Source organism: Salvelinus sp. IW2-2015, linkage group LG25, assembly GCF_002910315.2.
Source record: "Salvelinus sp. IW2-2015 linkage group LG25, ASM291031v2, whole genome shotgun sequence".
NCBI lineage: Eukaryota > Metazoa > Chordata > Actinopteri > Salmoniformes > Salmonidae > Salvelinus > Salvelinus sp. IW2-2015.
This window is the reverse complement of record NC_036865.1, coordinates 9037949-9054335: the sequence shown is the minus strand read 5'-3', so window position 1 is coordinate 9054335 and position 16387 is coordinate 9037949. Positions and strand designations below refer to the sequence as shown.

General features: G+C 44.0%; 1 protein-coding gene across 1 annotated transcript in view; it reads left to right on the top strand.

Annotated features, from left to right (window-relative positions):
- prkn (parkin RBR E3 ubiquitin protein ligase) overlaps positions 1 to 16387 on the top strand; it is an 88698-nt gene that overhangs the window by 9275 nt on the left and 63036 nt on the right. Inside the window, exons 2-4 of the mRNA XM_023970373.2 lie at positions 769 to 932; positions 12789 to 13011; positions 14459 to 14577. Of these exons, the coding sequence (XP_023826141.1) occupies positions 769 to 932; positions 12789 to 13011; positions 14459 to 14577 (506 nt within the window). The remainder of the gene's footprint in view (positions 1 to 768; positions 933 to 12788; positions 13012 to 14458; positions 14578 to 16387) is intronic.

Sequence of the window (16387 nt, the reverse complement as noted above, 5' to 3'; positions counted from 1 at the left end):
ACTGTTGTAAAATGGTCTTTTTAATGTTTAAAAATGATATTATTATGTATATTACTGCCTTCATTTTTATGGTGCTCCAGGAAGAGTGGGTATCCATATTAAATACATATCAAAACCAGTGTGTGTTTAAACATGCCTAAGTAGTCTACACATCTCCATTGGCTCATCATTTCCAATTTGATTGCAGACATTTCCCCGATCAGCCATTTTACAGTCCTGAATGTATCTCCTTGCCTCTAGGGGCTCTGAAAAGGTTGACTCATTTCAATTAAAATAATAAGTAGAAATGATAGCAGGAAAGAATACCTTTGCTCCAAATCTCACTCATCTTAATGAAGGGTTCGGGGATTTTCATATTGGCTTAGCCGACTGAATTTTAAAATCCTGTTTCTTTGTTTTCTCCTGTCTATCATCTGTTCTCCCTGATTCCCGTTATTTCTCCTCATGTCCTCTCTTGTTCTCTCTCCTCTGTACCCACTTTTCCCTCTCTTTCTTCTCCACTTCCACTGTCTGTCCACCTCCTCTCCTCTGTTACTTCTGTGTTAAGGTCCCCTATGTCTAGCCTATCGCCTTTTTATTCTCTTCTCCCCTCTCTGACACCTCAGGCCTCTTGTCTCGTTCTCTTTTTGCCTCTTTTGACACGCAAGCGTCTCTCTTTTTCTCCTCTCTCTCTCTCTCTTTCTCTCATTCTCAAGCTTCATTCTCTGTTTATTGTTCACTATTGTCTCTGAGTTATCTCACCGGTCTCTCCTCTCTCTGTCTCTCCAGTGTATGTGAGGTTTAACTCCAGCCATGGCTTCCCAGTGGAGCTGGAGGAGGGGGCCAGCATCGCAGTGCTGAAGGAGAAGGTGGGGAGGCTGCAGGGGGTACAGCCGGAGCAGCTGAGAGTCATCTTTGCTGGCAGAGAGCTGCTCAGCGACTGCACCCTCCAGGTAAGGTCATCATTCTCCCATTTCACTCGACCCTGTATTTTTGACTGTGCTGTGTGTGTGTGTGTGGTTGTCTGTATAGCAGACAGTCTTTTGTTTATTCATGCCCTAATTTCCCCACCACACGCTTACACATAGGTGCACACACTCACACCTGCACTCTCAGCACTCTCCACACAGTGTTTCCGGTGAAGGCTAGAGGCCTGGCATTCTCTCCCCATCCTGACTCTTAACAGTGTAAACAGAGCCTGGGGATCCCGTGAACTTTAGTCCACAGTGCTTCATTAAGTTTGACTATCTTAATTATGCATCAAAACAGTCAGGCTCACAGGGAGCGGCTGGGGAGCCAGGCACACACACTCCCCACTCTGACTCCCGACTGTGTCTCTCCAGTCAGTTCTGCTGTCTCTGCACATTTTATACCTGAGCTCCATTTCCCCCTGACAGATTGCTCCTGAGGCTGGAGTAAGTGTGGGTCTTAGCTTTTGATGGTGGTGCTAGCGCAGTGGGAGCGTAGCGTTGTGACTCGACTCTGCCCCCTAGAGTATAACTGAGACACTGTGTGTTTGTCAGCCTGTGTACAGAATGGCTTTGTCTGTCCCCAAGGGTTTGGGGAGAATATAGGCCCTCAAAGCATTGAGTGAAGCATGAGGGCACAAAGTTATTGAGAATGACGTGGAGACGCACACATCACTCTCTCATTGGTTGTGTCTGGACCAATGATTCATGTGTTTCAGTTGACATGAAGGCGACTAGTGTGTGTGTTTACTGTACGTCATTCAGCAGACACGAAGATTACCTTTCTGTGTGTGTTTCCAGTTTTGGCTCTAGGTGTATGCTTACTTTCTCAGTCATTTTTATTGGTTCAATTTTGAAATATATTTGTGAAGCGAGAATACCATTCATAGCAAATAACTGAGGGCAAGGAATGGATAATTTTTAAACATTTATTTTTTATTTTTTATTTATTTCACCTTTATATAGGGGGGCGCCATTTCGACTTTGTAAAAATTCGTTCCCAAATTAAACTGCCTCGTACTCAATTCTTGCTCGTACAATATGCATATTATTATTACTATTGGATAGAAAACACTCTCTAGTTTCTAAAACCGTTTGAATTATATCTGTGAGTAAAACAGAACTCGAGTTGGAGCAATCTTCCTGTRAGGAAGTGAGAAATCTGAAATCGGGAACTCTGTTCCTGGGTCAGTTAAATAATTTGCAATTATTCTATTGGTCGACAAGCACTGCATACGATTTCCCCTAGATGTCAGCAAGCGTTGAGAATTGGAATGGTGTTGCTAGGTAGATCTGAGGCCGTATAAATGGGCTTGGAACGAGGGGGGCACCCTTTTCAACGTTCGTCATGGCGCAAAGCAGACCTCGGGATGGCATTCTGAAAAGCTCACGTTATCGGCATTAGATATATCCGGCTCTGATTTTATTCGATATAGGTGTTAGAAGCATCATAACGTAGTTATTTTAAACCGAGTTATATCATTTTATATGAGTATATTGCGATTTTCTGAATTTTCTTTGTCCTGCCTTTTGAAGAGTTGGGCATGTCTGGGCCACATAGCTAATGTTTGCTGCTAATTACACGGTTGAAGACGACATTCTACAGCCGAGCAACGATTATTATGGACAAAGYACAACTTGCCCAAGATTCTGATGGAAGCTCAACAAATAGTAAGAAGTCTTTATGCTGTTAATTCGTATTTATGTTGAAAATGTTAAACAATAATTCCGCCATTAATTTCGGCACGGTCTCGCTGTAACGCACGCTGTATGTCGTAGTAACGTTCATTTTAAAAATCTAACACAGCTGTTGCATTAAGAACTAATGTATCTTTCATTTGCTGTCCAACCTGTATTTTTTAGTCAAGTTTATGATTAGTTATTGATTAGATTAGGTGCCTCTCCAAGATGGCGCCGGACAGATTGCTTGAAGTTTGGCTACTATTCACATTGTATAACCACGATTTGTGCCGCTACATATGCACATTTTCGAACAAACCCTATATGCATTGTGTAATATGATGTTACAGGACTGTCATCTGATGAAGTTTATGAAGGTTAGTCAAAAATTATATATCTTTTGCTGGTTTGTTACGATCGCTAACCTTTGCTGCTGGTAAATGGCTTGTGTTTCTGGCTATTGTGGTAAGCTAATATAATGCTATATTGTGTTTTCACTGTAAAACTCTTAAGAAATCGGAAATATTAGCTGGATTCACAAGATGTTTGTCTTTCATTTGCTGTACACCATATATTTTTCAGAAATGTTTTATGATGAGTATTTAGGTATTTGACGTTGGTCTCTGTAATTATTCTGGCTGCTTCGGCGCTATTTCAGATTGCAGCTGCAATGTAGAACTGTGATTTATACCTGAAATATGCAAATTTTTCTAACAAAACATATGCTATACAATAAATCTGTTATCAGACTGTCATCTGATGAAGTTGTTTCTTGGTTAGTGACTATTTATATCTTTATTTGGTCGAATTTGTGATAGCTACCTATGCAGGAAAAAAWTTGTGGGAAAAAAAAGTTGTGTATTTTGCTATGGTGGTTAGCTAATAGAAATACATATTGTGTCTTCCCTGTAAAACATTTTAAAAATCATAAATGATGGCTGGATTCACAAGATGTGTATCTTTCATTTGGTGTCTTGGACTTGTGATTTCATGAACATTTTATTATATGATATCCCTGTGGCTTTAGGCTAGGCTATGCTAGTCAGCTTTTTTGATGGGGGGGATCCCGGATCCGGGTTTGTGACTCGTTAGAGGTTTATTTAACCAGGTAGGCTAGTTGAGAACAAGTTCTCATTTGCAACTGCGACCTGGTCAAGATAAAGCGTAGCAATTCGACACATACAACAACACAGAGTTACACATGGAATAAACAAAACATACAGTCAATAATACAGTAGAACAAAAGAAAACAAAAAGTCTATATACAGTGAGTGCAAATGAGGTAAGATAAGGGAGTTAAGGCAATAAATAGGCCATGGTGGCGAAGTAATTACAATATAGCAATTAAACACTGGAATGGTAGATGTGCAGAAGATGAATGTGCAAGTAGAGATACTGGGGTGCAAAGGAGCAAGATAAATAAATAAATAAATACAGTATGGGGATGAGGTAGGTAGATAGCCCATCTGTAAACAGCCCATCTATGTGCAGTGATCTGTGAGCAGCCCTGAAATCTGGTGCTTAAAGCTAGTGAGGGAGATATGAGTCTACAGCTTCAGAGATTTTTGCAGTTCGTTTCAGTCATTAGCAGCAAAGAACTGGAAGGAAAGAAGACCAAATAAGGAAATGGCTTTGGGGGTGACCAGTGAGATATACCTGCTGGAGCGCGTGCTACGAGTGGGTGCTGCTATGGTGCCCAGTGAGCTGAGATAAGGCGGGGCTTTACCTAGCATAGACTTGTAGATAACCTGTAGCCAGTGGGTTTGGCGACGAGTATGAAGCGAGGGCCAACCAACGAGAGCGTACAGGTCGCAATGGTGGGTAGTGTATGGGACTTTGGTAACAAAACGGATGGCACTGTGATAGACTGCATCCAGTTTGTTGAGTAGAGTGTTGAAGGCTATTTTATAGATGACATCACCGAAGTCGAGGATCGGTAGGATGGCACTCAAGCTCGGTTGAAGTAGCAAAATGTTCTCAGTTTGATGCTGTGATCAACAAATCCCTAATGTGCTCGCTGATTTACTCATTTTCTTCTTGAGTAATGATGCTAGATTATTTTACTGGTGCTTATTAAGATGTGCTTTTAAATGATAATGATGATAAGTAGGCCTATACAGAATGCTGACCACACCGCTTGCGTTACAAAATAAATGTACACATACAGTACCAGTCAAGTTTGGACACACCTAATCATTCAAGGGTTTTTCTTTATTTGTACTATTTTCTACATTGTAGAATAATAGTGAAGACATCAAAGCTATGAAATAACACTTATGGAATCATGTAGTATCCAAAAAAGTGTTAAACATATCAAAATATATTTTATATTTGAGAATCTTCAAAGTAGCCACCCTTTGCCTTGATGACAGCTTTGCACACTCTTGGCATGAGACAAATCCTTGAAGGAGTAGGTGTGTCCAAACTTTTGACTGGTCCCGCCTCTCCCATCTCCTCATTGGTTTTTAGGAGCATATACCCACATGGGTGATTGGAAGCTGAGCTGAGGTCCACACTCCATTCAGTGGTGGTAATACACCTCAAAGTTGGTTGCCAACTGCCACCCTTTTATCTGTGAATTAATTGTCAGAGTAAAATTGTACAAAGATCCAGGGAAAAAAAGGACTTTGTGCATTTCAGATAAAATAACAAACCAATGTTTATATCCCAGGACAAATTAACTAGCAACATCAAGCTAGCTAGCTAAATGTCCATGAATGTTTCATGTGTTTCAACCTGTCCACAAATTAATATTGTTGGTTCAGAGTTCGTCTTGATATTTCAACCTGCTGTCCTGATCGTGTCTGGTGTGGATGGACAAAGTCAACATGCGCAAGATGGCGGACGCACGCGCATGCTTTTTTTGTTGTTGCCCTCCTTCGTCACTTTATTCACAGAAGATCTCTGCTAAGCATAAACCATGTGATTCTATCTATCTCTCTGTGACAGCCGATAACTTCAGAACAAAGTTGACTACAAATACAAAGTGGCCAATGTCTTTGCAATTGATACAAACAAGCAACATAAAAATATGCTTCAAATGAAAACTGAGAAGACTCCATTGAAATATAAACAGTAGGCTCTAGTCCTATATCAATCATATTTAAATACATTTCATGTTCAATCGAGTTCTATTTTGCTACTTGTAGGCTACTGTCTGTAATTTGTCTCAATATATTTAATGATGTGTAGCCTAACATGTGCTCAGTGATGTGCCAAATCAATGATTTAATACATTTTTATAGGGTAAGCGTTCAAATAAGCCACCTTAATATTTGCAGCAGTAGGCCTAAGTGGTAATATCACTCTAGGCGCTGAGCAGTCGTCAGTATTGTGTAAATATTTACTAAATAAAATAAAAGTAGCACAATAAAATAACAATAATGAGGCTATATACGGGGGGTACCGGTAGCGAGTCAATGTGCAGGGGCACCGGTTAGTCGAGGTAATTTGTATGTGTAGGTAGGGGTAAGATGACTATGCATAGATAATAAACAGCGAGTAGCAGCAAGGTAAAAACAAAGGGCGTGGGTCAATGTAAATAGTCCGGGTGGCCATTTTATTAATTGTTCAGCAGTCTTATGGCTTGGGGGAAGAAGCTGTTAAGGAGCCTTTTGGTCCTACACTTGGCGCTCCGGTACCTCTTGCCGTGCGGTAGCAGAGAAAACAGTCTATGACTTGGGTGACTGGAGTCTTTTACAATTTTTTMGGGCCTTCCTCTGACACCACCTAGTATGTAGGTCCTGGGTCTCAGGAAGCTTTGCCCCAGTGATGTACTGGGCTGTACACACTACCCTCTGTAGTGCCTTACGGACAGACGCCGAGCAGTTGCCATACCAGGCGATGATGCAACCGGTCAGGATGCTCTCGATGGTGCAGCTGTAGAACTTTTTGAGGATCTGGGGACCCATGCCAGATCTTTTCAGTCTCCTGAGGGGGAAAAGGTGTTGTCATGCCCTCTTCACAACTGTCTTGGTGTGTTTGGACCATGATAGTTCGTTGGTGATGTGGACACCAAGGAACTTAAAGTCTCGACCTGCTCCACTGCAGCCCTGTCAATATTAATGGGGGCCTGTTCGGCCCTTCTTTTCTTGTAGTCCACGATCAGCTCCTTTGTCTTGCTCACATTGAGGGAGAAGTGTTGTCCTGGCACCACACTGCCAGGTCTCTGACCTCCCTATAGTTTGTCTCATCATTGTCGGTGATCAGGCCTACCACTGTTGTGTCATCAGCAAACTTAATGATGGTGTTGGAGTCGTGCTTGGCCACGCAGTCGTGGGTGAACAGGGAGTACAGGAGGAGACTAAGCATACACCCATGAGGGGGGCGACAGATGGTGAGGATCAGCGTGGCAGATGTGTTGTTGCCTACTCTTACCACCAGGTGGCGGCCCATCAGGAAGTTCAGGATCCAGTTGCAGAGGGAGGAGTTTAGTCCCAGGGTCCTTAGCTTAGTGATGAGTTTTGTGGGCACTATGGTGTTGAACGCCGAGCTGTAGTCAATGAACGGCATTCTCACATAGGTGTTCCTTTTGTCCAAGTGGGAAATGGTAGTGTGGAGTGCGATTGAGATTGCGTCATCTGTGGATTTGTTGGGGCGGTATGTGAATTGGAGTGGGCCTAGGGTTTCCGGGATGATTGTGTTGATGTGAGCCATGACCAGCCTTTCAAAGCACGTCATGGCTACCAACGTGAGTGCTATGGGGCGGTAATGATGTAGGCAGGTTACCTTCGCTTCCTTTGTCACAGGGACTATGGTGGTCTGTTTGAAACATGTAGGTATTACAGACTTGGTCAGGGAGAGGTTGAAAATGTCAGTAAAGACACTTGCCAGTTGGTCCACACATGCTTTGAGTACACGTCCTGGTTATCCGTCTGGCCCCGCGGCTTTGTGAATATTGACCTGTTTGACCTTGCTCATATCGGCTACGGAGAGCGTGATCATACAGTCATCCGGAACAGCTGGTGCTCTCATGCATGCTTCAGTGTTGCTTGCCTCGAAGCAAGCATATTATTTTTTAATGTCCCGTTGATAGGATAGTCTTAATCGTAGATCTTCCAGGCAATTTTCCAATGATTGGACATTGGCCAATAGTACGGATGGTAGTGGTGGTTTATCCATTTGCCTACGATGTCTCACAAGGCACCCCGACCTCCGTCCCCTTTTTCTCCGTCTTTTCTTCATGCGAATGACGGGGATTTGGGCCTGGTCTCGAGAAAGCACTATATCCTTCGCGTTGGACTCATTAAATAAAAAATCTTCATCCAGTTCGGGGTGAGTAATCGCAGTTCTGATGTCCAGAAGCTCTTTTCGGTCATAAGAGACGGTAGCATCAACATTATGTACAAAAAATAAGTTACAAGCTCGTAACACGGCAGCCATCCCCTCCGGCGCCATTATCCATCAATGCACTTTGCGATCTCTCTCCGTGGTGTTTAGGGAAATGCATGTTCAATTTTCAACCGTTTGCGGGAAAGATGCATCGTTAAAACACTCATAAACCTAAGTTCCATCGCTATCGGGAAACCAGGCCCTGGTTAGTTCGCAGACTCTGACGCTGGGTCACTCAGCCAGGTAAAGCGCTGTTGCTATGCGTGTCACGTTGTCATTAGTCCAACAGAGTCAGAGAGTCACGGTGCCTCTAGGCTCAGACAGTCGCTAGTCGCTGGTGTTTATCTGCCACCGCCTGGGGAGTGAGCTGCTGACATTTGTAGTGACGAGACGAGCGTTCACTGTAATGGGCTCTATTAGCTTTCTCGTCCCCAAGGGAGAGCTATCTCTCTCACACTTCCTTCTACTCCTCTCTCTCTCTCTCTCTCTCTCTCTCGCTCTCCCTTCCAGTAGCCTACAAGTTCCTCTTTTATTCTCCCTTCCACATCGCCCTTCCTCCCCCTCCACTCCCCCTCTCTTTTTCTTTGTTATCCCTCCTGCTCCATCCCTTCCTTTCACTCATAAATGACACGGCCTAAATTACAACATGTCAGATTTATCTTAATCATTAGGCCTGCTAGGTGTGGTCTCAAATCAAATTTTATTGGTCACATACACATGGTGAGCAGATGTTAATGCGAGTGTAGCGAAATGCTTGTGCTTGTAGTTCCGACCGTGCAGTAATATCTAACAATTTCACATCAACTACCTTATACACACAAGTGTAAAGGAATGAATAAGAATATGTACATATAAATATATGGATGAGCGATGGCCGAACGGCATAGGCAAGATGCAGTAGATGGTATAGAGTACAGTATATACATATGAGATGAGTAATGTAGGGTATGTAAACAATGCCACTTTATATAATGTTTAAAGTGGCTAGTGATATATTTATTACATACATTTTTCATTATTAAAGTGGCTAGAGATTTGAGTTAGTATGTTGGCAGCAGCCACTCAATGTTAGTGACTGCTGTTTAACAGTCTGATGGCCTTGAGATAGAAGCTGTTTTTCAGTTTCTTGGTCCCAGCTTTGATGCACCTGTACTGACCTCGCCTTCTGGATGATAGCGGGGTGAACAGGCAGTTGCTCGGGTTGTTGTTGTCCTTGACGATCTTTTTGGCCTTCCTGTGACATCGGGTGGTGTAGGTGTCCTGGAGGGCAGGTGGTTTGCCCCCGGTGATGCGTTGTGCAGACCTCACTACCCTCTGGAGAGCATTACGGTTGTGGGCGGAGCAGTTGCCGTACCAGGCGGTGATGCAGCCCGACAGGATGCTCTCGAATGTGCATCTGTAAAAGTTTGTGAGTGTTTTTGGTGACAAGCCAAATTTCTTCAGCCTCCMGAGGTTGAAGAGGCACTGTTGCATGTCTGATGTCTGATGTACAGGTACTCTAAGGAGTGAGTCCCCACCTCATACAAGACAAGTTGATTCCGTCATCCAATCTCCTTGTCCTTGAGTTGCCACTTTGTTCAACCATATAAGACAAGGAGTTCTATCCTGCTAATTGCAGTGAAACAATCGGCGCAGATATTGTTTCTTTTTGCGGAGTGGCGCTGAGCCTTTTCACTGTAGAGAATGAGCTGCACAGGGAGTTGAGAGTCCCAGCCCACATTATTCAGTCTTCACAGGATTTCAGGTGCTTTGCTCAGCCTTTCACAAACATTTGTCTGCATGCTAGGGACTGAGCCACTAAAGACTCCTGTATCTTTCACTTTGCGGCCTTGAATGGTTTAGTGTTACTTGTTTGATATTGTGCGACATTGCTCAAGTGACTCCTACCTCTATCCGGGGGAAACAGTCAGTTTAGTTCAATTCACCTCACTTCAATGAACTTTATTAATTCCCAATGGGCCGATGTTGCTGTGCAGAAAAAGCATATTACAGCCAAAGTTTTTCCCAAAATGACTTGATCTATAATGCAATTATTGATGATGTGTTGTCGAAATCACAGGTCCTTTTCAGATTGTCCATTAAAATAGTGGTTACAGACGTGTTGGTCTGGCCCTCCGAAGAGCAGAGGATGAGTGTGGAAAGGTCACAAGCATGCAACATGAATACACTAATTCATCCCTGGGCCTCTGATGCCTCCAGTTAGTGTCTGGGAGAGGAATCAGCCAATAGGAGACCTTCTCTAAACACCTGTGCGGAGCACAGATGTACTTATGTTGCCGATGCTCAATTTGTTGTGTGTTGCGGTTATTGGAAAGGATATTTCGTTTTCAATGTCAGTCGATTGTGTCTTATTTAGCTCCACGTTTGTACCTGCCTTTTACATTTTTTTTTATCTCATCAGACAAGCCAAGGTAGATTTAGGCCGGAGGCGCTTGTGTGTGTGTGTGTGTGTCCGCACGCAGGTGTGTGTGTGTAACCGGAAGTTGTTTGATATCAGGTCTGTCAACTACTGTTGCCAAATGTTGATAAAACCAGACATTTGACTTTGAAGGAACATGAAAGTAGCCACGCTGTCGTTATCTTTACTCACCTCTCTGGTTCGAATCAGGAGTTCTAGACAGCAGTAAAGTAATGCATCAAACGGTCACAAACGGCATGACTAACGGCAGTAACGTAAAGCCAATGTGGCAGAGTTGTGAGGGGCTATCAACAAAATCAATCAAATTTSATTCATAAAGGAATTTGCACCCCAGCAGTAGTCACAAAGTGCTTTGCAGTAGCTAAGTGATAAACTCTTCCATACAGTTGAATTCAGATTTGAATAGAGACCAATGGGAATATCAATCTTAAATATTGGTCTCTATTTAACTAATTATAGTTGTTATTCCAGAAAATGGTTGCCTTTTGCGTCCCTTTGATATTTTAAGTAGAAATTGTGCACCAATATTGAATTTTAAAAGCCTGTTATATTTAATGAAATGCCCTTTTTAATAAAGACCTCATGGCGAATTCAATAGATTATATTTATTATACTAATAAAGACTTGCTCAAGTGCCAAAATTCTGCATTTTGACATGTCCCTCCATGCATCCTCTCATGACTTCTAGGAAGATTTTAACCCCAAAATGTCTCCGAGTTTTCACCACCATTGTAAAGCCCTTGTTAGTTTGTTGCTTTGACAAAGTAATTTCTGAAGATAAATATTTATTTAATGTGATTAGTGAATAATTTTAAGGTGAAGCTTGCATTTAACCGCCCCTCCCTGTTGCACACAACAAGCTTCCATTCCCCCTGTCACAAGGGGATTCACGGCTGATTTAAGATGAAATCGTCAATCCTGTTACAGTCAACCATGTTACTTTATTTGGCACTTACTGTAGTATTTTTGAGATGAGGGAAAACATGTTTTTTTTATTAAGTTAACATGTGCTCTTTGTGACAGAATGTTTCAATTAGTTGAAGGCACTGAATTGGTGGAACGACCTAGTTATTTTTCCTCAGTCTGGCTGTATAGCTAAAGCTGCTAGCTCCAGATCCATCATACAGTCTGAGCTGTGCTAGCTGTCTCGCATAGTAGAACTTCCAGCCTCAGCCACCGGTTCTTCATTAACGTCATATCATTAAAAAAAACAAATCCACACTGTTGAGCCCGAGAAAATTAACCAAATCAAACACATTTAAAAAAAATATTTTGCCAGTCATTTGGCGCGCCATAATATCTCCCATCTATGGATTAGTTCACAAATGAGGACCTCTCTCTCGCTATCGCATGTCTCTCTCTCTCTCTGTATCTCTGTCTCTCTGTCTCTCTGTCTCTCTCTCTCTAATAAGCTCTTTGCTTTAACTAGGACCTGTTTGCACAGCTTATTTGCATCACAAATTTTACTCAGTTCTCTGAAAATGAACTCCATTAAACAAATGCCAACGTATTAATTTCCTGCAGAAATAAAATATCTACTTGGATCCTTTCCAATCTTTGCAGATCTAGTGTACTGCTGTAGGTGTAAGCACTAGGCCGGGGCTGATTTGGAATGCCTGCTACCATTATAACAAAAGTAACACTTTAAGATAAAGCTTTGACAGCTGGTGACACAAGCACACCTTTCAGAACTGTTTCTCTTTTCATATTTTCTTTCACACCCAATCACCTGAGTTGCATGTGAGATTTGATTATGCTTAGTTGTTAGCTCACTAGTTCTCCTCCAGTGAAATGCTGGTGTTTTTGAAACAAACATTTCCTGTTGTTGTTTACCCGACTATGGTTTTTGACAGGGAAGAGTTTTTTTTACATTTTATATTTTGTATTTTCTCCCAAACTGAGAGCTACAAAGAAACTTCAGGGAGACAAACTTCAAAAATGAAACTTGAAAGCTTTCCAGGAGAGTAAGCTATCGTCAGTGATTAACGCCAGACCCTGTTTGTTTAGCCTACTTCTGCATCAATGGAGAGGTTTAGATCTAAAATGACTGATGGATTTGCATATCATTTCAGTGACATGTTGAACAAAACACTTTTTAATTGTGAATTTTGGGGTAGATTGAAAACGTGTTGCCCTGAAATGGTACAGCAGCTGAATTGGAAATTATAAGACGGAGATGTACCTAAACAGATTAGGTAATATATATATATTTTTTATCCGTAGTTGTATGATCCATATCTTTAGGCATTTTTTATGTGTTTTGATCTAATTTACGGCAGTGGTATGTGATTCATTTTATGGCTGCTTTACAGTCAATCTGACAACAGGTTTGTATACTACAATGTGACAACTGTACACAGACGATCTACATGTGCTAAACCGAGCTTTAAATAACTGTCTTTCTCTTACAGGGCTGTGACCTCCCAGAGCAGAGTACCGTGCACGTGGTGCTGCCTCCCCCAGGGTCGGGCCGGTGCTCTGACCTGGCCCTGCAGCACCGTCTGGGTCGAGGGGTGGACAGCCTCACCCGCCTGGACCTCACCGCCTCCCGCCTGCCCTCTACCTCCACTGGCCTGGCCGTCATACTGGAAACTGATGACGAGCAGAGAGCCAGGGAAGAGCCTGAGCACACAGGTGTGTGTTCGCATGTGACTATACATGTGTTGCCCATTCACCCTCTGAATGGCGCACATACACAATCCACGTCTCAAGTGTTTTAATGCTTAAAAATCCTTCTTTAACCCGTCTCCTCCCCTTCATCCACACTGATTTGAAGTGTAATTAACAAGTGACATCAATAAGGGACATAGCTTTCACCTGGATTCACCTGGTCACTGTCATGGAAGGAGCAGGTGTTCCTAATGTTTTGTACACTCGTGTATGTGTGTCTTGGATGTTTGGTGTTCCATAAACTCTAAAAGCTTAGAAAATGACACAGTAATAAGTTCTATTTGGGTGTGCATGAACACGCAGGGAGCTCAGAAGTGGCTCTGTGGCCTTGACATTCGTGCCCTATTTGAACAGTACAACCGCTCCCTGAATGCAGCCTTCTAAACGGTTGATTGGGATTCAGCAGTCGGTCTCCAGACATCTGTGGGAAATGGAAATATATACAGGCTTTGGCCTCTGTATCCCGGCTCAAAGGCAAACCTTTTTAAAGCTGTCTTCTGCGTACCCTCCAACATTCGCCTCCTTCTGCCTAGCCTCCAACACCCGCCTCCTTCTGCCTACCCTCCAACACTCGCCTCCTCCTGCCTACCCTCCAACACTCGCCTCCTCCTGCCTACCCTCCAACACTCGCCTCCTTCTGCCTACCCTCCAACCCTCGCCTCCTTCTGCCTACCCTCCAACCCTCGCCTCCTTCTGCCTACCCTCCAACACTCGCCTCCTTCTGTCTCTCAACCCAGCCCACCATAAAGTCTCCTTTATCTGCCCCCTCTGATCAGCAGGCTCTCCCCCCATCCTCCTGTAAAGTCATGAGCATAATGGAGACCTCTCTCCCAGGAAACATAAATTAGACATGCGAAGGCTTAAAGCCACTCCGCCCCATTTTATTGGGAATCGTGTCAAGGTAGCGCGGCCCACTCCAGCGCCCCCATGCTTTTAGCTCTAATGAGAATGCTGTTTCTTCTTGGTCCCTCTCGCTGTGTGTGTGTGTATGACTGGATGCCTGTATGGTGTGGCGACTTTAAATGAGGCATGCAGGACACGTCTTCCTCTCTTTACTAAATCATCTGCCACGAAGACGTCTGGTTGCTTCTCTCCGCTAATTGGATCAGTGTGTCTGTGTTCTGGGCTGCAGCCAGACAGACTACAGACGGGAGATGTCCCTTGTCCTTGTGTCATCGTCCTCGCATAATGCGAAAGTCTTAGTGTCCATCTATTCAAACTAAGGAGGACCGTGAAATACAATGGACGTTTTTGTACTGCACAATATAGGGCATAGTACACTTACAACTCATATGTTCTACCATCAATGTCCTAAGTCACCATTTGCTGAGTCCACTGGCTTCATTTCAGCCTTGCTACAATCTGCTACTGTTTCTTCGCTGACAGAATGTGTGGTTGTGTTCCCATACAGAGCCCAGACCTCACAGCAGCTTCTATGTGTACTGCAAGAGTGTGTGCCGGGCCATCCAGCCGGGGAAGCTACGCGTGCGCTGCCGGGCCTGCAAGCAGGGAACCCTCACCTTGAGCCGGGTATGTCAAGCAAGAATGGAAGGCTGCAATACTGTAGCCAAGAGACACTGCCACGGAGCAACTCTCACTGACAGAAGCAATGCGTTTTTAAGATACGCTGTTTCTCAGAGTACAACAAAGTCACATTTTGTTCCATGCCGTGAATCCTTTCTGTTGCTCAACTGAGTAAAATGTGTATTTGTCTACGCACAATGGCTTCGAGCTTAGACCGGTAGATCCACAGCGAACAATAATCCCACATTACCCTCCATCTATCCCCTCCTTTGTTATTGCATAACACTGTTATTGTTATTGTTTTTTTCTCAAACGGAGGAAATCTGTCACATCTCCACAGTGACAGTAGACTCTTCCTCTGCCTGTCTGTTCAGCCTGCGGCCATATTTACCTCAGGTCCATATGGGACTTCTCTCTCTCTCTCTGTGTGTGTGAATGGGCAGGCCTCCCACAAATAAGGATCCTGCCATTCTTTAGACTACGACTGAGTGACACCTGTTTGTCCACTGTTACCATGGCAACAGTGTCCACTCTTCGTGCCAGTTTCCTGCCAGGGCTGGTGATTACCTACAGTACCTCAAGCTTGGATAGYACCCCAGTCAGTCCCTTCAAATCGCCTTTCCCTTCTCATACCCAGACGACCCAGAGTATCCAGAGTAACACTCTTTCCCCTCTGACCACTGTCCTCTCCATACCTGACCGCAGCCCAGCTGAAACTGCCACTCACACTGCTATCTCTCACAACCACAGCCTCACAGACTCCATTGCACCCAACCCTCCCTGACCCCATACATCTAGGTGAAACTGATTGCTCCTGAGACCGACCTGTCAGTCACATAGGTGTGTGTGTGTGTATAGCCGGGGGGGCTCTCGGTCACCTAGGTGAGAGTGTGGGAGACAGGAAATGAGGCTCACAGTATGTCCCTGTTCCTGAGCCTGGTATCAGAGTAGGTGTTAATTAGCATGCTGCTCTGTGTGTGTGCCCGATGCTTTTAGAAAAAGGGTGTGTGTGTGTGTGTGTGTGTGTGTGTGTGTGTGTGTGTGTGTGTGTGTGTGTGTGTGTGTGTGTGTGTGTGTGTGTGTGTTGTTTTTGTGCTTGTTCAGTGTGCTCTATTGACACAGGGACTGTAATAGTTCAACTGAGGTGAGCACAGGTGTCCTCAACTGGACAATCAGTTTAGCCAATCGAGTGGGGTCCCTCTTCTGCCCACCGATCGCATAGCTTGGTCAATGCTGTGAGATCAGCACAGCTGGCGCAGAGATAAACCCTGTAAGTTAGACAATAATCGAATGAAAACTTTGCGAGACGGAGACGTTGAATCCGCTTCCCCACCGAAAAAAGAGGGAGAGGAAGAGAGACGGGTGGGTTTCTAAATGATTAATTAATCATTTATATTCAAGGGTGTTTGTGTGTGTGTGTGGTGTGTAGACACATCAGGGGTCTGTGTGACCTTTCCTGGCTCTCTCTGAGCAGGTGTGTGTGTGTGTGTGTGTGTGTGTGTGTGTGTGTGTGTAATCTCATGCCCCACCACTAAGGCACACAGGGTCCTCTCTCTCTCCCCCTGCTTCCTCCCACCCAACAGGGAGTAATGATTTTCTTAACCTTTTCAGAGGCTTATTAAGGCCGCTGTCAGAATGTTTAAATGCTTATGCTAATGAGTGGCGTGCAGGCAGAACAGAGGAGGATGGGTGGGGGGGAATCATCCCAAAACAATAAGGATGCACCAAGCAATCAATGTCTGAACCAGGGTTTGCTCTGTTGAGGAGGGTTGGACCGGCAGCTCTTCCTCATGAGGCCGGAGAGGCTGAACACAAC